Here is a 22,882-nt window from a genome sequence, read left to right as displayed (position 1 = left end):
TCGGTTCTGGGTCGAATCATAATATTGACCGGGTAAGGCGGTCGCTCCTCGGCCGGTGTACTTTCGCGCGAATTTCTCGAGCAGTCGCAGTTTGACAGACGCGGCAATTTTTCTGGAGTTCTCCATTGGTTTGACGTTAATGATACACAGAGAGAGAAAGAGGAAGATCGCTAGTGCTTGTCGGTATTACCAAAGCACTATGACACGTTATTTCCATGAATTTGATTTGACTTTCACATGCTGAAATCACGCTATTGCTATTGACCAGCATACTCTATCTATGCTTATCTGGGGTGCGCTGCCAAGCCAAATTGAATGCAAGTTGATTACCTCCCTCCTCCTCCCCTCCCTCCGACGACATTCATTCGCCCGCTATGCATCTACATATTGGATTGTCTCTCATTTTGTCGCCCCGTCGGGGCCAGCCAGACGCGCTCGCGCGATAAGGCAGCGCACTATTAGAGTTAATAACACGTGCTTAGCCATGCTACGCCACCAATCGTTTGACGGGTGCCCCTTCCCCTCGTTCCAAATCCATCCTTCCACTGCTTTATTAACCTTTTGTAATACTTTTTGATTTATAGTTTCAGTAAAAACCCTTTTCCTTTATTCTAGTTTATACCTATCGGGGATACGAGGCTCAGAGCGGGTAGAGATAGGTATGAGGGTATTTAAAATTGCGCTCTAGAACCTCTTTCTTTCCTTTCTCTTCTGTTTTATTTTTGTAGCCATATCTTCGGTAACTTCTTGACGCTCCCTCGGCGTTTGTGCAATTCAAAGGCTGCTCTTCTTACCACACCCTACCCCTTTTTTTATTCTTTCTCCTCTTCCTCCTTCTTCTCCCTCTCTGCACTCAAGCCTTTCCCAATATTTCTTTATTGCACGCCATTTTGTCCCTCGAGTTCAATAAACACCTGACAATGCGTTCCTCTCCCGATTCGAAGCGCTTTGCCACCCATGTCCACGCTGATGTATTTCCCGAGCCTCCCGTCTGCCCGCGGTGTGGAAGACGACATACTGCGCACCTGGCATGTCCATTTTAGATGCTGATCTCGCTGCCAAACCGAACTCTACTTTCACCCATTACCTCATTCGATGGCCTTATAGTATTGGAGGGCTTTGCTCAGACTATGTTATGTGTTGTCTGTCCCGTCACGACAACCTAAAAGTACTATTTATTTATAGAGCATTTTTTTTATTTGTTATTTGTAATAACTTGCTATAGATTCTCAGATACCCTTTTCTATCTCCCTCGCTTTAATCACTCATTTTCTCTACCATTTAACTTTTTCTTGCGTGATAGGAAGATTCGAATTTTAAATTTTAATCTAAATTCGATTGCAGCAAAAAGCATGAATTAGAAATTTTGGTTTATTTTTATTTATGGAATGAAAATAAGCATGATTGTGGGCGTAAGCAAAAGTGTTCTAAACGCAACGTAAATATATATATGTGGAGGTGTAGATAAATAGACAAGATAGGGAGGAAAACGAATGAGACTAGGAAAATGCCAGATCAACGGAAAGAATACCATTGACGATCTATAACAATATCACAATCAAAAGAAATAAGGGCATTAAAAACGAAAGACACGGGAGAGAAATTAGGAAAAGAAAAGAGAAAAATAAATGATATCATCAAATGGGTAAAGCATAAAAAAAGACGTGGTGATCTATAAATTAGGGGGGGGGACAGGAAAAAATGTTTACAATAGACTGACTTCCACGAGCGGGCGATGTCCCATCAGGTCCTCCATGCCCTCCATCTCCCACTTTGGTCCACGCTTTCCGTGATCGATGCCGGGCACCACTTCCTCTAAGAGCCTTATTTCTTCCGTCGCTCGTACAAGCTCCTTAGCAATAGGCTCCACTGGCTCTCGGTCCCAATCTATTCCGCTCTTCAACCGATGAAACACAAACATGCACTCTCTTTCTGCAGGAGTCAGTCGTGTTTCACTCTCTATGCACTCGCGAACACACTCGCTTGCACGTCTCAGTAGAGAACTCATCTCGGTGAGCGACCACTTGCGCGGGTAGAGCACATCTAGAGTGTACTTCACGGCATAGATCGCTTCCGCAACGCCAGTGTGCTTTATGTCAAGTCCCAAGGAACTCGCCTCGCTTTCAAGCTCCAGCATCACTTGTTCTCTCAATGTAGTCTCTACATCACGCACATGGTAATAGGTAAAAAGTCGACCGACGGTTGATTTTACCAATTGCTTATTCTCCTCCTCTCGAATGTTCGAACATGCCGCAGCAAGTGTCCGGCTTATCCTCCATCCGACAAAAATGGCGCGATCTCGGAGCTCCCGTTCGAGCTCCAGAAATGGATTGTTCCGCTCGGGATGATGTTCCAGCCGCTCGCGCTCAAGTTGCAACAGGCGAACTGCACGTACGAAACTAACATCTGGATTAGACTGGACCTTTTTTAGAGATGGAGTGTAAGAGTGTAAAGAGTGCCTCAACGGCTGTCTAGAGGATTGGATTTGATGATGTGGCCTTGTATCGAGGGAGGAAGAGGGAGGAGATGAGATGGTGGTAGAGGTGGTAGCGGTGGGTGATTGGGATCGGGATTGTGAGGGCTGGGAGAATCGAAAGATGCGTGTGGGCAATCGCATGATTACAAAATAAAAAAAAATAATGGAGAGCAGACGATTCTCTAATAAGCGATGTTATGCCTAGGATGACATAAACGCACGGGGTATCAACGCCTGCACTCTAAGTGGTGCTATTTCAAATAAAAGAAATAGCTGCTTGAAATGCTGAGGTATAGTATGAATTAAGCAGAGAGGTCAGAAAGCTGATCCGATGAAATAAAAAAGAAAATAAACTGCACCTACGAGAATGAGATACTACCTCGGACTTTCAACTGCGGCTGAAATGCAAATGCAAGAGTTCTATATTAAGAGAGGGCACTCCCATATAAGGCTGGAAAAATCAACTGGAATCAAAAAGTGGTGAAGGGCTTAATTGAACCGCATTTGCATTAGTTGCTCCCGGCCCAAAGTCGACTGAAACGTCATCGAATTACTACCTGGCCATTTGCGGCGGAACCCAACTCTTCCCCTGTCCAAGCTTCACTGGAAGACAGGTCTGAAATAGACTGGTGCAAAGGGAGGGACGCGATATGACCAGGTCCGTGATACAAGCCCGACCTCGAGGCATACGGCAATTTGGGAATTGACCGAAATAATAACAAAGGCGACCCTGAGTTGATTCAAATCCCGTGGGGGATTGACCATTTGAAGTCAGCATAGTCTAACTCTCGTCAATAGAGCATGCCGTGCACGAGATTGAGCAAAAACAGCCAACCCTGCGATTCTTGTGAATGAAAAGGCAATATTAGACGTCTGGTATTGTTACTCTGGGAATGTGGTGTTTCCACTGCTGCTTTCTGGTATTGTGCAGCCTCGTCCAATATGGTTGCTACAATGGAAATTGGTGGAAATGCACAAAGTAATATATATCCGTGGATTTTCTTGGTTAGCTGCGGAGCAGCACAACCAATTGATGAGTCTCTAATAAACTTTGGATTACATGCCTCCTATGCGGATTTAAGGAGAAGGCCAATGCCAATAATCAGTATGCAACTACGATTTTGACTCACATTGACTGAGTTGCATCCTGAGAGGCATATTCTGTTGCGCACTCTATTTTTGAGTATGCCGAAAACCTCAACCACTAAATCAATAAGGTGTGTGAGGATGGCGAGGCTGAATAATAATATTAAAAATAGCTTCTATTAAACAGGAAAACAAGAGCGGGACAATAGAAAACTGAGCAAATCGAATATCGTCCCTATCTTGTGTGGATACTTTGAATGCGAATACTATCAAGAGGTTTAAAATAAAATTCTCGAGCATTATGCGGAGTGGATCACGCTAACGGACAACCCCCCTCTGGATACTTGGAAACTTCGCAAACGAGTGAGAATATCGTTCTCTAATCAAGTGTTTTCAGCATTTCTAGTAGTGCCTCGTCGTAATTCAGCGCCTTTATCTCACGATGCGAGATGTCGAGTATTCTTTCGTGGTCTTCGTTCTCTTCGATCAACGACCAATTGGGGGATGGATCACGTCGCAACCACTTGAAATCTCTTACTTGGGTATAAAGCTGGTTAGGCGTGGAGTCCAACCCTGATTCCTGGATAATTTGCGGCAAACATTAATTCAAGAATCCGTGCAGATTGGCATCATTCGCTATACCTCAAATAGCCGGCTTGTGTCCTTAATACAATATCGTCCAAACCGAACCCTCTGGCAATCCTCGATGATTGGCTGACTGTTCACGTGCAAACGAACATCCACTCTCCATGAATTGTGCATGCGAAACTGATGGCAAGCAAGTATCATGACACATTCTTCGCACTCACTAACAAGCACCGAGCTGGATACAGGTGACGAAATTACCACGCAGCGTCGAAGACTTCGTATGTGCAGAGCTGAGAGGCGTGTGCTCAAGAGATTGACAATGCAATCGGTTAGATTTACCAATGCACAATCGGTGGGAGCGGCCGAAGAGGGAGGAGATATATGGACATATTGATGGGTAAGATTAGATATCAAAAAAGACGCATCAAGCTTAGTTTCTTGGGTGATAGCTATAGCAGGAACCGGTTAAAATGCATCGCTAATCATTGAGCAAAACTTTGTGAAGCAGAGGAAGACTCGAAATGTTACATTTGGAAGATTCCTTCTCCGTATTCGGTATTACTTTCTCTTCTTCTCTATCCTTTCTTCTATGTCGTTTCGATTTGAACGAAAATTTTTCTCGGGGGCTCAACTGGTTTCGACGTGTATTGAGCTGATCCGACAGCTCCTTCAATTGCTAAACGATAGGAGTAAAACAATAAGATTCGTAATAAGGAGCATTGGTGTCAATAAGCCAAATGGTTACCAAGGCATAGGATTGTTGGTCATAAGTGGGGAGGAAAATAATGGCAGCAGTTACGCGCTTCTCCAGCTCACTTATGCGCTGGAGGATAGCATCGCATTGCTGGCTTAGGGCAATCTGCGAGCCAGCATCGAGTGACTGGATAAGTCGGCTGATGTCTGCAAGATTATCGAGGCGAAGAAAGAGCAAGGTGAGGCTCAGGAAGTGGGAAGGTTAAAGCCGCATTATTCTCGGGATGGATTACCTTGTCTCTCTGTGCGGAAATGCGAAAAAAAGTCCGCAGCAGCCGTCGCTTCCATCTGCTCTAGAACAGTTCAAGTTGAATGTGAATTTGAACAATCCTTATATTTGGTTTCTAAGCCACGAAAAAAATGGACGATGTGACGTATTGTAGGGTGTACAAAAAATCGAATTTTTTAAGAGAGCCATTTACCAATTTCTCCTCATTTGAAAAATACGAATTTTAACTCTTTTAAAGTCATGTTTGCTGAAGCAAAATAGCTGAAGCGTCATTTGCCTTTCATTTATTCTCTTTTCCATCAATCGGCTTTTTACTCTATATATTACTCTTTTGGGAACCATATTTTAGATGTTACGCTTTATTCTTAAATTTTAACTAGCTGGTTAATATTGATCAACATCGGTAGTGTCAGTTAATCAAAACCATTTCGGATGGGGAGTGAACCGAAATCTGATAAGAGAGCTTCCGCCCTACGACAAGCGTACAGCTTTGTCGATGCTGCTGACCATGAGCTCTTTGGAATTGATCCGTAAGTACCCCTAACCCGGACCTTTCCTTATTATCCAATCAATACTGATTGTACGTGTTAATCAGTGCAAGATATACGCTGGTCATTCGCCAGCAACCAAAACAAGCGTGCGTGTGTACTTTCTCTGACAAAGGTAGTTTATAGTTAATTTATTTTTCAAGCAATTGCTAAGAGACTCCCCTAGATCGTCGACCAGTCGATCCTCCCCCCATTGTTCAAATCATACTAAACAACACATCTACCGGAGAGATACAGTAAATTTTAGCTGGATTTCCCACCTGTCCTCTAAACATTTTAACTTAACTCGCTAATTTGTCCATCTTTTGTCCAGACGCTTTTTGCAGAGTCCGTATTATTTTATGTGCGTAAATTTGGTGGAAGCGGATAGCGATCAAGACATCATGACAGGTCCACAAAGGCCGCTTCTGGGTAATGTGGTATCATCGCTGCATCGGCTGAAGGACGTCGATAATACGGGTATTATTACAAGTTGCGATCCAATTCCTTATGTACCTATATCTAAGCCTCTGTGCGTTAATACTCCTACTTTATTTTAGACGGAGGCTTTTTTGTGTTTGGAGATCTATCGGTGTGCGTCGAAGGTCGCTATCGCCTCAAATTCAGCTTATTTCAAATCACATTGTAAATATATCCACCAAATGAGTCCGCGGCCACACTAATGGCCACACCCCCTAGTCATGAATTAACTCTAACTTCTATCGATTACTATTAGGAATGAGGTCTTACATATCCAATCCGCCTGCTCTGATCCCTTTACAGTATTCATGCAGAAAGATTTTCCCGGGATGGCTGAGTCCACTTTTTTATCGCGCTCTTTCGCCGATCAAGGTGTGAAGATCAAGATCCGCAAAGAACATCGAATTCCTCTGTATGTATCCAATTTTATGCTTGGCTTGACCTCCATTGCCCTCGTTTCTTTCTGACTCACTTGCATTTAAATGCCGATCCTCTCGCATTGATATTAATGACGCTTTTTGATGATGACTAGGAAACACCCAGGACGAACCAACAGCCCTTCTAACCGGGAGCAAAAGTCAAGTAAAAGAAGAGTGTCCAAATTGACGGAAACTACGAAACGTAAAAAAGGTGTGGCTCTCTCCTCATCTATCACTGTCGATAATGTCCATCAGCTAATTTTTTTTTTCCTAACAGTATCTCCCGAAAGCGAAGAACAACCCAGTCCTCTGGTGTCCGCACCCCCAGATTCGAGTGCGATTGCCGATCCAAAACCTGCACTAGCACCTATAACTCCGAACTTATATGCTGCAATGGATAGAGATCCTCCTGACAGCGGTTACAACAGTAGTGAACTTGCACCCAATTCCTCGTGCTCTAACCAACTCCCGAAATCCTGTGAATCCAATACGGACAACCCGCCCTCCACACTATCCCACGTCTCTAAACTCCATCAGGTTCCCGAAATGGATTCCGAGTCATTTTCAGACTCAGCTGTAGCCGACAAAGTTGCGGCTGCGGGAGCATTATTGAAGATGGGAGAAGCACCAGTAATGCATCTCGCAACAAGAGAGTCTACTTTACCAAACACGTCTGGTAAGCTAAAAACATTCAATCGCTTTCTTCTGGTGACTCACACTCCCCCCCCCTCTCCTCCTTCTCCATTGTAACAGCATCATATTACCCTTCCGCATCTTCCTTGCCCCTCTCCTCCTCCTCTTCGCCCGTAGCTTCTCCATTAAACGCCTTTCCATTTCACCCTCTCTCTTCATCTCACCCTCGCCCACCCTTAGCTCTACGGCACACAACTCCCTTGACCTCTGATGCATCCCCCCTTCATCCGTTCACCCCACTCGCTTATCCTAAGCTGGATCCCCTTCGGGTCGATCCCTCTCAATCTCACCCGGATCCCACCCAACCCTCGCAAGGAATCACTATGTCGTCTCCATTAGCACCTATCACCGAAAAACCACCCTCTCTTCTCTCCACCACCCAAAATGTGCTCCCTATTAGACATTGGCAGGACGATGTCGGGCGAATTCGTCTTCCTCCCCTGCAGTTTAACGAGGAGTCCATTGATAAGCGGCCCAAAATGATGGGCTCTCCCGCTCTGCCCTCTAAGATATTTGGCGACGACCTCTCCCGCTCACATCCAACCTCGGACTCTACCTCTTCTGTTTCATTCACCCCTACAGCTTCTAACTACAATGACTTCTAATACTATTTCTTTTATTGTTCATAGCTTTCTCTCTCTCTTCTTTTTTTTTTTTTCTATAGCTATCTGAATTCCTCGTAATTCCTCCGGATTTTATAGCTATATATTTATCCATATCTATACAGTTTTCATTACGTTTAATACTTATATTTGTAAATAACCGCACAAACTATTAGATAAAACATTTAAGTTTTTTTTTGACTGTTTCAGCTGCACCTTGGACGACTTTTTAACAGTGGATCGGATACGTTAGGATAGAATGAAATATTTCAAAGAGAGCGATCTAGCTCAAAGACAAGAGCGAGAACAACAAAAAAAAATTGTAGGGAATAGGTTGAAAGGAAGAAAAAGAAAACAATAAAAGAGTATAGAATATTATCTAGATAAGCAAACAAAAGCAAAAAAGAAAATAAAAAAAAAAAAAGAAAGAAAGAAAGAAAGAAAATAGAAAAAGAAAAATTATTTAGAAGACTATAAAATCACTCTCACCAACACACCTAAAAAAACTTGCCACTAGAAAAAGGAAAGAAAGTGGTGAGAATATAAAATGTGGTTACAACAATAAAAACAATTCTATAGTCAAGTTAGAGAGAAAAGAAAGAAAGAAAGAGAAGAAAAAAAGGGGGACAGCACTTAAAGAATAATGCACTTGCCCTTCTTTGCTTTTCGTTCTCTCTCCCGTGCCATATCTTTTCGATCCCTAATCATTCTCATAAGCTGTGTGTACACCTCATCCACGCCTTGGCGGGTTTTCGCGGATGTTTCGACGTAAGGGCAACCCCATTCGCTTGCCCGTGTCTTAGCCTCCTCAGTCGTCACCTTCCGCAGGTGCGCAAGATCAACCTTATTGCCAACAAGGATGAAAGGAATGGCTTCATCGTCCAACACACGGAGTATTTGATCCCGGAACTCTTGAGTGTGCTCAAAGGATTCATGCTCGCACACGGAAAAGACGCACAGGAAGCCCTCACCAGAGCGATAATAATTGTCACGGATCTAAGCTTGGGAGGCGCATTTAGAGTGGAGATGGGGAGAAAAAGGATAAAAAGAGAGTTTGAAAAGCTTACCGCCGCATACTCCTCTGTTCGCGGTCATTTGAACAATTCATGAGATATCAATTAGTATGGGCTCTCTCCTTTCCTTAGCAGGCGTCTCATCTGAATGATTAACGTTACCTTGCCCGGCCGTATCGAGAATATCGATTTGGCACTCTTGCCCATCCAACATGACTTTCTTGCGGTAAGAGTCGGCCTTTGTCGGGTCGTACTCCTCCACGAAATCACCGTACATGTACTGTAGGGTGAGCGCACTCTTACCAACCCCTCCGGGACCTACCATGATAACCTTGTGAAGGGGAAGATCGTGTTTCTTTTTTTTGGCCATTTCTGTATGGGCGACTAATAAATTAGGAAAGGGAATTGGAAAGAGATGGGCTTTTTGTAAAGAAAGAGTTAAGGTTAGCGAGTGATAGAAGCTTGTTGAAAATTTGAGTGATATCATACAGTGACGATTCCATCAGTATTACGCATGCTACCTTGAATATCAACGCGTCGTTTCGCTGATTTATTCTACCCTTTGATCAAACCATGGGGAAAGAAGGCATCCGAACATTTTACCAGGCGAAGATCGAAGAATATGAAACGACGATCAACGAGAAGACTCAGAATCTGCGGCGTCTTGAAGCCCAGAGAAATGCACTCAACGCTAAAGGTAAGAAATCAGCTGCCAATTCAGATCCAAGTGCAAATCTCCTAACAAAAATGCATTTGATTCATCAGTGCGCTTGTTAAGAGAAGAGCTTCAACTGCTACAAGAGCCCGGTTCTTATGTGGGAGAAGTGGTCAAAGTCATGAGCAAGAACAAAGTGTTGGTCAAGGTAAATTCTGGATTTTTTTACCAACTCCCATCCCATGTTTTGCGTCCCTCCCTCTAATGCTTGCTAATCACACCTCCTGATTGCAATCCTCAGGTGCATCCCGAGGGTAAATACGTTGTCGATATCTCGCCTGACATCGATACCGCTGCACTCACCCCCTCTGTTCGTGTGGCTCTCCGAAATGACTCCTATACATTGCACAAAATCCTCCCTAACAAGGTCGATCCCCTCGTCTCGCTCATGATGGTTGAGAAAGTGCCCGACTCCACATATGATATGATCGGCGGTTTGGATAAACAAATCAAGGAGATCAAGGAAGTTATTGAGCTACCAGTTAAACATCCAGAGCTTTTTGAGAGCTTGGGAATTGCACAGCCAAAGGTAATGATACATGATTTTGCAATTAACTGAAGTTGCTTGAGAGTATTAACGGACAATGGTTGCTGGAAACTTAAGGGTGTACTTTTATACGGTCCCCCCGGCACCGGAAAGACGCTTCTTGCTCGTGCTGTTGCACACCACACCGACTGCAAGTTCATCCGTGTATCAGGATCGGAACTAGTGCAAAAGTATATTGGTGAGGGCTCCAGAATGGTTCGTGAGTTGTTCGTTATGGCCAGGTAAGGCCTCGCCCATTCTATTGCATCTGAACGTTTCGCAATGACTCTTCCATGGCCACAATGCTTACTGATTTCTCCTCTTTCAGAGAGCATGCCCCATCGATCATTTTTATGGACGAAATTGACTCTATTGGATCGTCGCGCATTGAAAGCGGATCCGGAGGAGGCGATTCAGAGGTGCAGCGAACCATGCTTGAGCTTCTGAACCAGCTTGATGGGTTCGAGCCGTCCAAAAACATCAAGGTGATCATGGCCACAAATCGCATTGACATTCTTGATCCTGCTCTTCTTCGCCCGGGACGTATTGACCGCAAGATTGAATTCCCGCCGCCGAACGAGGCAGCCCGTGCCGACATTCTTAAGATCCACTCACGCAAAATGAACTTGACCCGCGGCATCAATCTGCGCAAGGTCGCAGAGAAAATGACGGGCTCCAGCGGTGCAGAGGTCAAGGGCGTGTGCACCGAGGCCGGAATGTATGCACTTCGGGAACGGAGGGTGCACGTGACCCAAGAAGACTTCGAAATGGCCGTCGCCAAGGTGATGAAGAAGGACGACCAGCAGAGCTTGTCACTGAAGAAGCTCTGGAAGTAAGGGCCGGGCGCCAGAGGCCGCTAACTCTTTCTGGATTTTTATTTCGGCAGCACTTTTCTTACATTTCTTCCTCTCTTTTCTCTCATCTAACTATCTTCTACTTCTGAATTCTTGTAGAATGAATAAAATCAACTTCTTCTTAATAATTTATTAGTTGTACATTTCCAAAGGACTCCTGCTCCGTGGCCCCCGCCATCGGCTGCTTGTTACCATGCGCATTCACCAAATGGCCCTGCTTCGGCTGAAGGCTATTGCGTTGATGCGTCCGCTGGTGGACGGTTAGGCTGTCGGAGCGGGCGAACGCTCTCCCGCATGTCTCGCACACGAATGGGCGGAGGTTGGTGTGGGTGCGCTGGTGGCGCTTGTAGTGCTGCAGCCGCTTGAAGGCCTTTCTGCATCCCTCGTGGGGGCAGACGTGCGGGCGGTCGTGGGTTGGTAGCGGCGGCTCGGAGAGTTTTTCGGGGGATTCGGGTTGGAGGATGGGCAGCGAGGGTATTAGGGGCGAAAAATAATCCATGGGGGAAAACATAAGGGATGAGGCCCGCTTGTCAAACGAGCAAACGGCCGGGTTATAGTCCGAGGTGGTGGGAGAGAGGTCCGGGAGAGTATCTTTGAACGAGAGGGCGGGATTCTCCCTCTCGTCCTCGTGGGTAACGGTCGAGGTCGGCGAAAGGGAAAACGCGGTGGCCGATTTCGCCTCCTCTAGCTGCTCCAAAAACGACTCCCCCTCCGCCACGCCGGCTAAATGGGAGGCGCCCTCGTCGCCCAGCAGCTCCTTTCTCAGCTCGAAAAATCGGGCGTCGGTTCGGTCCATGCTCACGCGGGTTGCGGGCTCAGCCAAGGCAATGCTGGTTGTGGCCATCCCTCTCCTCTCTCGCCGGATATCCCTCTCCAGCGCGTCCAGGAACAGCCTGTCATACGGCACTGCGAACCAGAAATAGACCTTCTGCCTCTTGAGCGTTTTTATACTCCCCTTGCAGTGCAGAAGTTGGAGGAGCGGCGACCTTGTTTCCTCGAGAGTCGCGGACAGACCCACCTGAAGGTGGCGCAGATCGCTTTGGATGCCCTCCTCGAATTTCCGCAGGTCTATCACTTGCCGTCCCAGAAGCGCAAAGCGACAGTACAGTATACGCAAGATGTCGGGCGCCGAAACAAAAGGTATATCGTTGTGGAAAACGCAAGTGATCTTGTCCCCCGTGGGGAGTTTGAAGGTTTGATAGGGCGCCGTGGCGGAGCAAGCGCCCGGGGCTGTGGAGAGGAAGTAGCGAAGGGCAGCGGTGTATTGGGAACGCTCTTCAAGTGGAAGCTGGACCACGGCGTCAATGGGGTTCATGGTGATGATATGCGAATGAATTAGTGTATTACTATGAGAATGGGGGAGAGGTGGGTGTGCGTGAGCGCGTGCGTACGTATGCGTGGTAGGAATGGAGGGCAGCCAAGGGTTAGTGGCGGCTCAGCAAACTACAGAATGAGGGAAAGGGGGGAGGGGAAGGGAATGACTAGGAATTATGGAAATGACAAAATGAAATGCAGGTCGAAAGCGTCTTCCTCCCTCAAGATATACTTCAATTTTTCGAAACACCACCTAATTACACCGGCCATCTGTGCTTCGTCGCCCAATCCTTGAGCTTAAAATTAATTAAAAATGATAAATTCCAATATTCATACAGCTGGGTTTCAATCCTTTGGCCTAGAGTGGCCGGATTTATCTTGCTAATATAAAAAGCAAGTCACGCCGTCCTTCCGTCGTCATCTTGGATTTGTGAGCGTTTCGTGTAGTATCCAGCAAAAATAGTCTGCTATAAACTGCCCATGCACTTGGGTCCTATGGTTCATCTCGGGTGCCTTCTACCGCGCTATATTTAATACAGCCTTCTTATGGTTACGTGCAATGGGCCTTCGTGTTGCATCAGCCCTTTCAGCCTCATAGCTAAGCAGAGAGTTTGCAGAGAGTTCTAGGCATTTTTGTCCGCCGGCTTTCAAGACGTCTCGCTTGCCTGACCTCGGTAGAAGAGCTCGCCCCTGGTGAATTCTCGATCACTCTTCCAACTCTATCAAGGATTTATGCTATTGCCGGGCTAATCCAAATCCGGATCGTTCGATTTCAGCGCTTCCATCGTTTCCAGTGGGGTTACAAATGATCATATGCAAGGGTTGGATTATTTGTTACTAACTGTGATTAAAACTGTCATTATTGATTTACACTTTAGATAATCCTTCGAATGAAATTTGAAGTGTGCAATTGGGCTTACGAGTTGGGCACTAGTTGACTAATAAAGAAGCATCTCTTATTTCATTAGTGATGGTGACGTCATTAATTGCACCCCAAGGTCTAGGTTTAAAGTTGCGGATTTGAACCAATCTCCCGCTCGACTTGGGTTTTCAGCGCTGATTTGTCCCAGCCATAAATTTCTTTGTGTAAGCCTAAAAAACGAGAAATACTTTCTCAATCGAGTAATAGACTAAAGTACAGGACCATCAGATTAGAATCTATAGAAATTGTTTGAGCCAACAACTCTATCGTTTCAATAGCTTGTCTTGGCCAAACCTTTTAAAAATCGTAAAAGCTCTTTGAAAAACCTGAAAAGTCGAAAAGACTAATATATCTCGAATTTATTATAACATATCTATTTATACATTAAACACTCTCAAATTTTCTAAACCACGCAATACCTGTATTACTACAAGCCAGAGCAACTGTTTTCATAATTATTCTCTTTCACAGCTCATGATTCGATTATCAATTAGAGGAGAGTTAAGTCATATGAAAAAATGGAGACCAAACGGGCCATTCTTTTCAAGCAAAACTATGAAGTTGACTGGGAGAGCCGGGCTCTTTGGACTATGCTCCAATACGCTCTGCTTTCACCTCTTTTACACCCAAGCAGCTATCGCCAAAGTTGTACACGGCCCCCACTTCAAAGCTGTATGTTCCATGATTCTCTACCGGCATCGTGTTTTTGCAGAGTGGTATACCTTCACTTCGCTTCATATTTTCGATAAGTTCCTCGGGTGTTCCCTGATCATAATCGGGGGGCGAAACACCTAATCGTGCAACTTCAACGCAACCACCGGAATATTTAGCGCTCCCTTCGATACGATATATCCCCTCATGATACGCAGGAATATGTGGAGTATAGCAATAAGGCACCAGTTTATGACTGTTGGCTATAGGCTCTGCGATAGTATTGAGTGCGAGAGCAAGAAGTAGGAGTTTAGCAAACATATTTTTCAAGCACCTTGGCTTAAACCGCAAGAGTTTATTGATGAATATATATGCTGTATATTTATACAGAAAAAAGAATTCTTCTCTAATATATAGAGGCTCAATTTATGAAAAAAAAATATCCGCGATTGCAATGTGACTTTATTGGCTGTAATTAGTATGTAGAAAGGAAGATCGTTATTTAACTCTGAATAGATATCCACCCGTTTTTCCATGGTATGAAGATTTTACATTTCTTTAATTTTACGTAGGATGCTTGACCCATGTCTCATTTTCCCCTCATGATCCCTAGAGAATCAAATATATCACTAGGCCCACGCCCTGTATAGATGGGTTTATCACTGTTGACTCCTGTTGATTTAAGAGAAAAAGGATACCACCCCTTCTTTAGAGGGCATGAAACAATAAGGAGAAATAACCCTAAATAAGCACAAAGATTTTTTAGAGTTGTATATACTTCAAAATAGAAGGTTTAGGATTTGATCTTAAATCATAGAGATAATAATTTAACGGATGGCAACGGATGGCAATAGATGTGCATATCTTTGAATAACAAAAATAACTTCTATAATTGCTTTTATTTCTCATTCCATAGGATAGACTGCTGGAATCATCTAATCAGCTAAGTTATATCAGACTTGCATCTTTTCCAAGCATCGGAATTCTAAATTATAAGCTTTGTAAAACGGCAAGTGCCCCAATAATTTTGCTTTAAATGTGTACCGAGTCTTAGAACGTTTAGTTAACATATTTGGACATTAAAAGATTAAAAAAAAGCTCGGAAAGAATATAAAGATTATATAAAAAATCATTTCCCGCATACTACTTTTGATGAGTGTAAATTTTAAGGCCGCCTAATATAAATGGGGAGTCCATTACCCGCTTCTTTAGTACTGTGTACCTCTTTTATTGGGATCCTGTGCTGTACCCCGGTGCTCTATGTACGCACGTTACGAAGTTCTCCTGCCATTTGCCTTTTGGCTGTCTGGGCCCTTGCATCCAATCTAATTACCTTCGTGAATGCTTTGATTTTCAAAGAGGAAACAGGTGATATTGCGAGGGCATATTGTCTTGTCTCCACAAGCCTTCAGTCCGCCATTCCCGTCGGGTTACTATTATCTTGTAACAGGGCACTCTCGACTATGCATATGTTTCTCTCATCCCCAGATGCGATAACAAACAGAACGAAGAGATATATATTTGGAATGGATATTTTGATAGCGGGAGTATTTCCTTTTCTCTATTCTGGTTTACGGTATGCTACCGCAAAGAGGATTTATGATATTGCGCCTGTACGAGGATGCTTTGCAAGTTTGGAGTTGGAGGGCTGGCGAGCTCTACTCCTTCTCTCGATTTGGCCCACCATTTTTGCGGCCCAAGGTGTCTATGATTGCGGTATTATAATTTCACTCAGAATGAATATTTATAGCAGTAAATATTAAAAAAACAACCATCTGACTTATGTAGGGAAAATTTTGGCTTCCATATTTCAACGAAAAAATGAAATCGACGCTATCCTCGAACGTACACAGCTTAATATTAAAAAGGATCACCTTTATCGCATAGCTCTATATTGTCTTGTGTATCTTCTTATCGCCATTCCTACAAATACAATCGAACTTGTACGTGATCTCCAATTCATAGACACGGCTCCAGCGAGTGGAGGCGTTAAAAATTTCTGGACTCCCATCGTAATAAACGACGCGCCCGCTGCACTGTTTAACTGGCATGCACTTGTGTCATTATGTTGGTTTATTTTCTTTGGCCTTTCACATGAAGCGCTCCGCTTATACAATCGCTTGGGGGAGTCGCTATATTTAAAATGTAAACAAACTGCTCAGCGCTTTCCCATCCGGATCGTTTGGATCGAGAGCCATGTGAAAGCTTCGCCAGTGACAGGTGGAAATGCATTGAACTATTGTTCGAATTGCGAGCAGAGCCAATCAGATCACCTAAAAAGAATGCGAAATGAAGAGGGCGAAGAGATACAAATTGTGCTTGAAGTTAGCGATAAATGCTAGTTTATTTTTTAAATTCTCTCACTTGATTAATTACTAATTGGATTGAATATATAGTATTTAATACCCTTTTCAATGACTAATAAATGGGCTTAATCTAACATTCTCAAGAGCACATCAACTTAAAGCTCATAACTTTAGCAGCTTTGCTATGAGAATGAGGAGTTTTTGATATAAACAGGGTCTAATTCATGTTTCCAAGACTGTTCTTATTGTCAAGTAGTATGTTTCATGAACATCGAAATTGTTCGAGGTTCAAATCGAATCTTAATCAAAGAAGGCTTATTTATGTGTGAAGAGCAGTGTTAGCCATTTCAGCGCCCTATTGAACCCCAGTTAACTTAAGGTGTGCTCTAGTATATAAGGATGCGCGGAATCTGGACCGAGTCTTTGAGGCATTTTTTTTCTCTAGTGCCATTGGTTATTTGGAATCATGTATCGCACCTTCTGTCTTTTGGCCTTTTTACATTTTACTCTTGCTTTCTATTTACCTCGCCCTGCGGTAGACACTAGTAACGATCCCAGAGTCGGATTTCTGACTACTGGAGATTCCCGTAGGGTTCATTTGTGTTCACCAGTTCGTTTAAGCGTCCCGAAAAATGGGCAGTTTAAAATCCGCGGTACAGCGTATTATGACGGGAATTGTGTGTCCGTGCAAAACTACTTTATTGTTATGTCTCCCGCAAGGACTTCGGTGACCACCACAACTTGGTATCAATGGGGCCCCCCTCCTCCTCCTATTCCTCCTCCTATCTTGACCCCTACGATATCGCCCATTACGCCTCGCCCTATAACCATATATCCCGACACCACCGGTAGATGTACTACTTCCACTCCCTATGTTGAAGAAATAGTTTACGAAACTATCGCTGTCCCTCCCCCTCCCATGCCTATACGAGCCGATAAAAATTCGAAATCCGAAATCTCGCTTTGTGCCGATAGCTTCCCTGCAATGGATAAAGTTGGCACGTATGACTTTTCAATCCTAGCCAAGTATCGGAATGAGGATTGCCTGCGTCCACTCCGTTCTAAGTTAACGCATGTTCGATAAGTTCCAACTGATCATATTATCATTTTAATGTGATCATTTGACAATGAAATAAGAATCGATAAGTATTTTACGATATATTTGGTTACAATCGCTCATTAAATAAAGAGCCTATGTATTCTTCTCAAATTGTCTGTTTTGACAATTTAGTTTGCTAAATTTTGTTAGTTTATTGGTGCCACATTTTTATTTATCCCACTTCCCCTCTTTGACTCTAACTAAATCCAAAACTTTCGATAATCTTATTGCTGATTACCTTATTTTCGGGTTAAAAAAACAATATAGTCTAAGGTTGAATTACACGTTTGTGCGTGCTTAAGTAGTGGCTAGTGATACTAGATGAGTGCGGCCTTTTCTCTCATCCTACTGATATGGTCTAGTACTTTCAAGATTGCAAGTTTTCCTTCTGACATAGGAAATTCACTGATCCGTGCAACCTGGATCGGTACCAGTGATTGCAGGCTAAGCAAAAATTGATAATTCAACCCATGGGCTAATAGCAAACAAATTGCGACGAGAAATGAGCTTAGAGTTGAATCTCGATGAGATGAACCGTTGAAAATAGTAGATGGAGCTAAAATAATTTGCAGGCGTCCATATGCGCATATTCCAGGGTGAATTACTCTCGGTTCCAAAATAAGTTTCGGATAATCTAGCGCTGATCGCTGCATTCAAGGGTAAGATCTGAAATTATCCCATCAAATTTGCTACCATGTTGTTTGTAAAATTACCCCTCTGAAGGTATTTGCCAGCCATGGCACATTTTGCTAGATGCCCTAGTCCGAAGCGATAGTCCAACTATAAGGCGAGTATAAAAAGAAAAACAATTGAAACTCGATCGTTACTTCACCGAATATACTCCCATAGTCCAAACCTATAATTCCATTAGTATACGACAGCATGCGTCTGGCCATTTTCTCTCTTTTCGCTGGCCTCACCTTCGCTTTCCCCCTGGAAAAGCGGGATTCTCCAGACGTAATAAGCTCAACGGCGTCCCTATGTAAGCCGATCTTAGTCCCAGTATCGGGACATGGCACCTATCATGTAAAGGGGGCGGCGTCCTTTGGTGATTCATGCGTCAGCGTTAACGGACTGACTTTCAGTCATACGCCGTTAGAAAAGCGAGGTAAAGGGTCGTTCAAGAAGCGTAAGATCCCTCTTTGTCTCAACGAGTTCCCCGTCGTGACTCGAGATGGAGAGTTTACGTTCGAGCTGAGTGGCGAATATTTGGGCGGTGAATGCTTAGTGCCTCGTTGAGAAGAGTATCCCTCTAATTGACCAAAAATCGAACTATTATATTGTAGAGCTAATTACATATAATTCCATTTTTTACAACCTTACATCACTAATAAAGGCATATTATAATGTTTTAATCCACCTTCACCGCTGTTTAAAATATCCAGTATCTATTTAATATTAATAAAAAGACTAACAATTTTGATAGGTTTGAAAATTATATTTTCTAATACTCACACAATAGGAAGGTTCATAAGCTAGCTAAAGGAATAATGAACCACCCTTCTCGGCAGTTAACTCACCATCGGTTTACGAACCAATTTTTTTTCTTAAATATAATGCACTAAGATGTCCCTACTACCATTAATTGATAAAGTACATACAGCTTATAAATCATTGCACATATAAGTCCGGTATTCACTTTATCCTCTCGAATAAGTATAGACTTTAAAAAGTGTAATTGGCCGTGAAACGGAGAGGTTTACACTAATGTTGTATATGCGTTATTTTAGGTAAATTTACGTTTAGCTCCCAATTTGAAAACCGAATTTTCAGGTATGTTAAAAGTAAGGAAAAAAAAAGTAGTAAAAATATTAGCGAAATTTATAGACTATATTCATTCCCAGTGCCTCAAAACATTAGCTCAAATTGCATCATTTGTTTTTTAATATAATAATATTTTTAATATATGAAAAACCTTTCTCACGAGTAATTTATGATAGGTTCATATTACAATTGATGCTACGCATGTTTGCGATCGCTTTCGATTACTTTTCCTTGTCGCAATCGGTTAACCATCGCCAAGATAGCAATGTATTTCCACCTGAGGCTTATCTCGCTTTTAGTGATATGTTCATTAGAGTTCATAGCTCGGAGAAAGTAGTCACTGACCGAAAACATCTTAGAATATCACTTTTTTGGAGAATTGATTGCATAGTGATTGAGTCATCAAAGTGGCAGCATAACCAGTGAGGTTATGAATAGGAGCAATACGTGCTAGATGAATGCAAAGCTTATAGCCAGCATTTTAAACCAAATGCACAAATTCATCCGCCAACATAAGTTAAATTACAAGCGAAGATTGGACAATCAGTAAATTTGTCAATAATGAATAGAGTGCATCTGAGCTAAACATCTAGAAATGTTCATGTGATACCTGATTGTGTGATGGAAATCCATCAAGATCAGAAGTTAAACTAACCCCATATTCCATTCCCATCATTCACCGGTTGTGGGTCGCAATATTGAGTAGGAATTAGGCAGAATGCACCCAAACCTACAGTGAAAGTATACATGCATTGAATAGAACGTTGAACGTCGTGCGAAAACTGTATAATATGAGCGGGTTTGTTTTATTAATTATTTTTGACAAGCTTAATGATTTTAGTGGCTTAATGAATCGGCGAGTTTGTTAATCCAAAATCAGCCCGTCTATGGCCAAACGGGGCTTAAAATAAAATTAGTTTATTGCTTTAAATGGTGAATGAGATTAGGGCACGATAATTTTCTCATACCGGTGAAAATAAAGAATAAGCTACACACCGGTTATTGGCATTCCAACCGTGCCTAACAGGCCTTATAAGAAAGGCTCCAAGAATTCATCATTCATTTCAAAGGAAAACATGTCGAATGAGTTGGAGGACACTGCGGATTATTTTGATGAGACTGAGAATGCGACCCGCTCGATAAATGCATGTCTAGAATGTCGGCGACGTAAGGTGAGATGATGCCCGATGCTGAAAAAGATACATTGGAGTTATTTTAGTTTCAAAGCTTCTTCATTATCATTTCGCTTAGGCACGATGTACCATGGAAATAGCTGCTTGTTCACGTTGTCTATCGACTGGTGTCGAATGTTATTATCCACCCAGCACAACTAATCAAATAAATTTCGTGCAAGTGTTCTCACAACGACTTGGACAGTTTACACGACGAGTTCGTGAACTAGAAGATAAATTAAAAGATAGTGTAGGTCACCTTCTAGTAAGCGGAATTCTGCCTTCGACGCAGCTAAAGCTTGAAGGGCTACCGCAAGGCTGGAGCGTCGCGAACACTCATAAAAACATCCTACGAATCGACACTGGGGTCTCAAGTATTTCAGATCTGCTGCGGGCTGTCAAAAAGTTAGGTGAAAGTGGTAGTAAATGGGGGGGAGAGCCTGTTATTCGAGATGTTTATTTGTTTAAAGATGATGCATTTCGGGCATTTAAGACACGGCTTATATGGAGATACGGGCTCATTTCTGATAATTCCCTGCGCAAGCAACGCTGCTCTTCTCCACAACTTACCAATGACCTGGCCTACCCGCTGGAATTCGAAAAACAATTCCCTAAAACTTTGTTACTTCACTTGGCCGTGTCATTTTGCGACTGTTTCTTCCCATACCGTATCCTAAATCGTCAGAGATTTCTTTGGGAGTTTCAAAATGCGACGCTTGATCAACTCTTGCGCTATTCATCGATGGCATGGTCGGCGAGGCACGAACTACGACGCGGAGTGAAGGATGCGCGGCTTAAAGTTATTTCTGAATATGCTTTTAGACATGCAAAACACTTGGCAGTAAATATCCTTTCGCTAATTTACTCTAATATCTCTAGAAAAAAGCGGAATCTTTCGCGTATCTCTTGATTCTTGGTTGATGATTTATGTTTCTATAGAGCGAACACTTCGACAATGCAACGCTCTCAGTTGTCATATCATTTATGGCCATGCACATTTGTTCTCTATACGAAGGTGAAAAGAGTAACTATCTCTACCTAGCAAGGCAACACCTCGAACAACCTATCAATACCGCATTGTACGATAACAATCTACCCTATGTTGACGAGGTATACCGGCGTGCGTCTCACGGTGTTATGTTTCTCGAAGGTTGTAACATTATATTTGGGAATTTTGCGAACTGGTGGCTCCCTTCAAACTGGGAGCCGGGACAAATTTCTCGGCTACCGCATGAAAATCCGGTGGTGGCGGTACATGGTTCAGTGATAACCCAGCTAGTTAAGATGATTCGACAGCTTCTTCTTCTTGGTGGAAGGCGAGAGCGTGAGGAGGAGGGGTTCGCACGTGAAGCATGGAGGCTTCTTTCCCGCTTACATGAACACCGCCCTTCCGAGCTGCGAGAAAGTGGAAACGATCCCCAATGTTTTGCCCTCCGATCCAGCTATGAGACCATCTATCTCTCACTCTTGATCCGGATAGGTCTACCAGTTTCGGAGGGTTGTGAAGAGGAAAAACCTGGAGACAATGAGCGACGCGAGTTGTGCATGAAAGGCGCCTGTCGTATTGTGGAACTTGTATCGAAAGTGATCGAATTGGATGCACAATGTCTTGTGTGGGATCTTATTGGTGTGCTTAGTGTTGCATATGATGCACTGATATGGTTGATTCAGGACCCATCGTTCCCGCATGAGCGAATACCCGAAGCCTTATGGCATCTTCTCTGGATATTGCGAATACTACCTTGCGTAAACACGCTAGGTATTGAGCAGCATACTCGCGAGTTGACAGAGAAGGTACACATTTCGTTGGAACAACTTAAATCCATTATAGCTAACTATGGGTGGTGAACATGGCAAAAAAATCTCAATTCGTTTTGCTCTATCTCACTCATTAATGTATATGTAAATCCCAAATCTCCCATTATTTAATCATAATTTATACTTTTCTCAAATCGTGTTATTTTGGAGATGTACCTTTCTTAAATTGCTTCAATTTTTTGTAAGGAATGAGAAAACAAGAAATTAGTATACCAAGCATCTATTGAAATGATTATAAAAAAAATCAAATATTGATGCCAATTTTTGCATCCTTCCTATATTTTAAATATCACCTCTTCAACCGTGTCAAGCTAATACTAAGGACCCTAGTGTAATTATCATGCCAGATAAGCTATGGTTATCATTGTCTAATATGTCCTCAGCCACCAATAACGGCAAGTTTTCCATTGAGCAACTTCATAGGCGTTTTTATACAATACCTAAACAATTAGACCATTTATTAAGCTATTCTGTATGTGTCGTAATTGCACAAAGCATCTAAAGGGGTAATAATTTTAAGTAAAAGTACACGTTGATATTAGTAAAAAAATGTTTTGAGGCCATCGCATTTACAAATCAACGCCTGGTATGCCAATTTAAATATTCTTTCTAAAACGGTATTAATGCTCTGTAAGGGTATGGGATTTTTTTGCTTCTAATTCCTAAAAGCATCATATCAAATTAAATTATAGGGGACCATACTCCAGAAAGTGAATTGGTAATAGTAGGGACAAAAGGCATCATTTCTCGGTATATTTGAAGTATCATAGATCCGTTTAACCTCTTGATGAAAAGCTTTCCTTGGCAATTAAAATTCAAAACCTGGAGTTTCTTGAATTCTTGGTTGAATTTATTTGATTATTCCAAAGGATCAG

At 42.9% G+C, this 22,882-nt stretch overlaps 10 protein-coding genes across 10 annotated transcripts; 5 read left to right on the top strand and 5 right to left on the bottom strand.

The window, feature by feature from the left end:
- Positions 1 to 1,705: 1,705 nt before the first annotated feature.
- Positions 1,706 to 2,617, bottom strand: VTP21DRAFT_8931 (uncharacterized protein; the record flags this gene model as incomplete). The annotated part of the gene is made up of 1 exon (XM_069399834.1): positions 1,706 to 2,617. The coding sequence occupies one exon, from the start codon at positions 2,615 to 2,617 to the stop codon at positions 1,706 to 1,708; it is 912 nt and encodes a 303-aa protein (XP_069245689.1).
- Positions 2,618 to 3,941: 1,324 nt separating this feature from the next.
- VTP21DRAFT_8930 (uncharacterized protein) lies at positions 3,942 to 5,191 on the bottom strand (the record flags this gene model as incomplete). The annotated part of the gene is made up of 5 exons (XM_069399833.1): positions 3,942 to 4,142; positions 4,205 to 4,599; positions 4,679 to 4,826; positions 4,896 to 5,050; positions 5,137 to 5,191. The coding sequence occupies 5 exons, from the start codon at positions 5,189 to 5,191 to the stop codon at positions 3,942 to 3,944; spliced, it is 954 nt and encodes a 317-aa protein (XP_069245688.1).
- A 373-nt stretch (positions 5,192 to 5,564) lies between these two features.
- On the top strand, positions 5,565 to 7,856 carry VTP21DRAFT_8929 (uncharacterized protein; the record flags this gene model as incomplete). Its single annotated transcript, XM_069399831.1, has 9 exons — positions 5,565 to 5,662; positions 5,728 to 5,795; positions 5,847 to 5,916; positions 5,994 to 6,139; positions 6,220 to 6,304; positions 6,396 to 6,551; positions 6,672 to 6,769; positions 6,836 to 7,234; positions 7,312 to 7,856. The coding sequence occupies 9 exons, from the start codon at positions 5,565 to 5,567 to the stop codon at positions 7,854 to 7,856; spliced, it is 1,665 nt and encodes a 554-aa protein (XP_069245687.1).
- A 630-nt stretch (positions 7,857 to 8,486) lies between these two features.
- On the bottom strand, positions 8,487 to 9,236 carry VTP21DRAFT_8928 (uncharacterized protein; the record flags this gene model as incomplete). The annotated part of the gene is made up of 3 exons (XM_069399830.1): positions 8,487 to 8,849; positions 8,921 to 8,934; positions 9,029 to 9,236. The coding sequence occupies 3 exons, from the start codon at positions 9,234 to 9,236 to the stop codon at positions 8,487 to 8,489; spliced, it is 585 nt and encodes a 194-aa protein (XP_069245686.1).
- A 203-nt stretch (positions 9,237 to 9,439) lies between these two features.
- Positions 9,440 to 10,943, top strand: VTP21DRAFT_8927 (uncharacterized protein; the record flags this gene model as incomplete). Its single annotated transcript, XM_069399829.1, has 5 exons — positions 9,440 to 9,563; positions 9,632 to 9,729; positions 9,823 to 10,110; positions 10,186 to 10,349; positions 10,436 to 10,943. The coding sequence occupies 5 exons, from the start codon at positions 9,440 to 9,442 to the stop codon at positions 10,941 to 10,943; spliced, it is 1,182 nt and encodes a 393-aa protein (XP_069245685.1).
- Positions 10,944 to 11,082: 139 nt separating this feature from the next.
- Positions 11,083 to 12,276, bottom strand: VTP21DRAFT_8926 (uncharacterized protein; the record flags this gene model as incomplete). The annotated part of the gene is made up of 1 exon (XM_069399828.1): positions 11,083 to 12,276. One exon carries the CDS (start codon positions 12,274 to 12,276, stop codon positions 11,083 to 11,085), a length of 1,194 nt encoding a protein of 397 aa, XP_069245684.1.
- A 1,509-nt stretch (positions 12,277 to 13,785) lies between these two features.
- VTP21DRAFT_8925 (uncharacterized protein) lies at positions 13,786 to 14,169 on the bottom strand (the record flags this gene model as incomplete). The annotated part of the gene is made up of 1 exon (XM_069399827.1): positions 13,786 to 14,169. One exon carries the CDS (start codon positions 14,167 to 14,169, stop codon positions 13,786 to 13,788), a length of 384 nt encoding a protein of 127 aa, XP_069245683.1.
- A 2,691-nt stretch (positions 14,170 to 16,860) lies between these two features.
- On the top strand, positions 16,861 to 17,238 carry VTP21DRAFT_8924 (uncharacterized protein; the record flags this gene model as incomplete). The annotated part of the gene is made up of 1 exon (XM_069399826.1): positions 16,861 to 17,238. One exon carries the CDS (start codon positions 16,861 to 16,863, stop codon positions 17,236 to 17,238), a length of 378 nt encoding a protein of 125 aa, XP_069245682.1.
- Positions 17,239 to 18,135: 897 nt separating this feature from the next.
- On the top strand, positions 18,136 to 18,492 carry VTP21DRAFT_8923 (uncharacterized protein; the record flags this gene model as incomplete). The annotated part of the gene is made up of 1 exon (XM_069399825.1): positions 18,136 to 18,492. One exon carries the CDS (start codon positions 18,136 to 18,138, stop codon positions 18,490 to 18,492), a length of 357 nt encoding a protein of 118 aa, XP_069245681.1.
- Positions 18,493 to 20,093: 1,601 nt separating this feature from the next.
- Positions 20,094 to 22,037, top strand: VTP21DRAFT_8922 (uncharacterized protein; the record flags this gene model as incomplete). Its single annotated transcript, XM_069399824.1, has 3 exons — positions 20,094 to 20,189; positions 20,269 to 21,030; positions 21,129 to 22,037. 3 exons carry the CDS (start codon positions 20,094 to 20,096, stop codon positions 22,035 to 22,037), a joined length of 1,767 nt encoding a protein of 588 aa, XP_069245680.1.
- Between the last annotated feature and the right edge of the window lie 845 nt (positions 22,038 to 22,882).

Source organism: Calcarisporiella thermophila (assembly GCF_041956535.1).
Source record: "Calcarisporiella thermophila strain CBS 279.70 unplaced genomic scaffold VTP21scaffold_42, whole genome shotgun sequence".
NCBI classification, from domain to species: Eukaryota; Fungi; Calcarisporiellomycota; class Calcarisporiellomycetes; order Calcarisporiellales; family Calcarisporiellaceae; genus Calcarisporiella; species Calcarisporiella thermophila.
The sequence above is the reverse complement of the archived record's forward strand: the minus strand, read 5'-3'. Positions and strand labels throughout refer to the sequence as shown.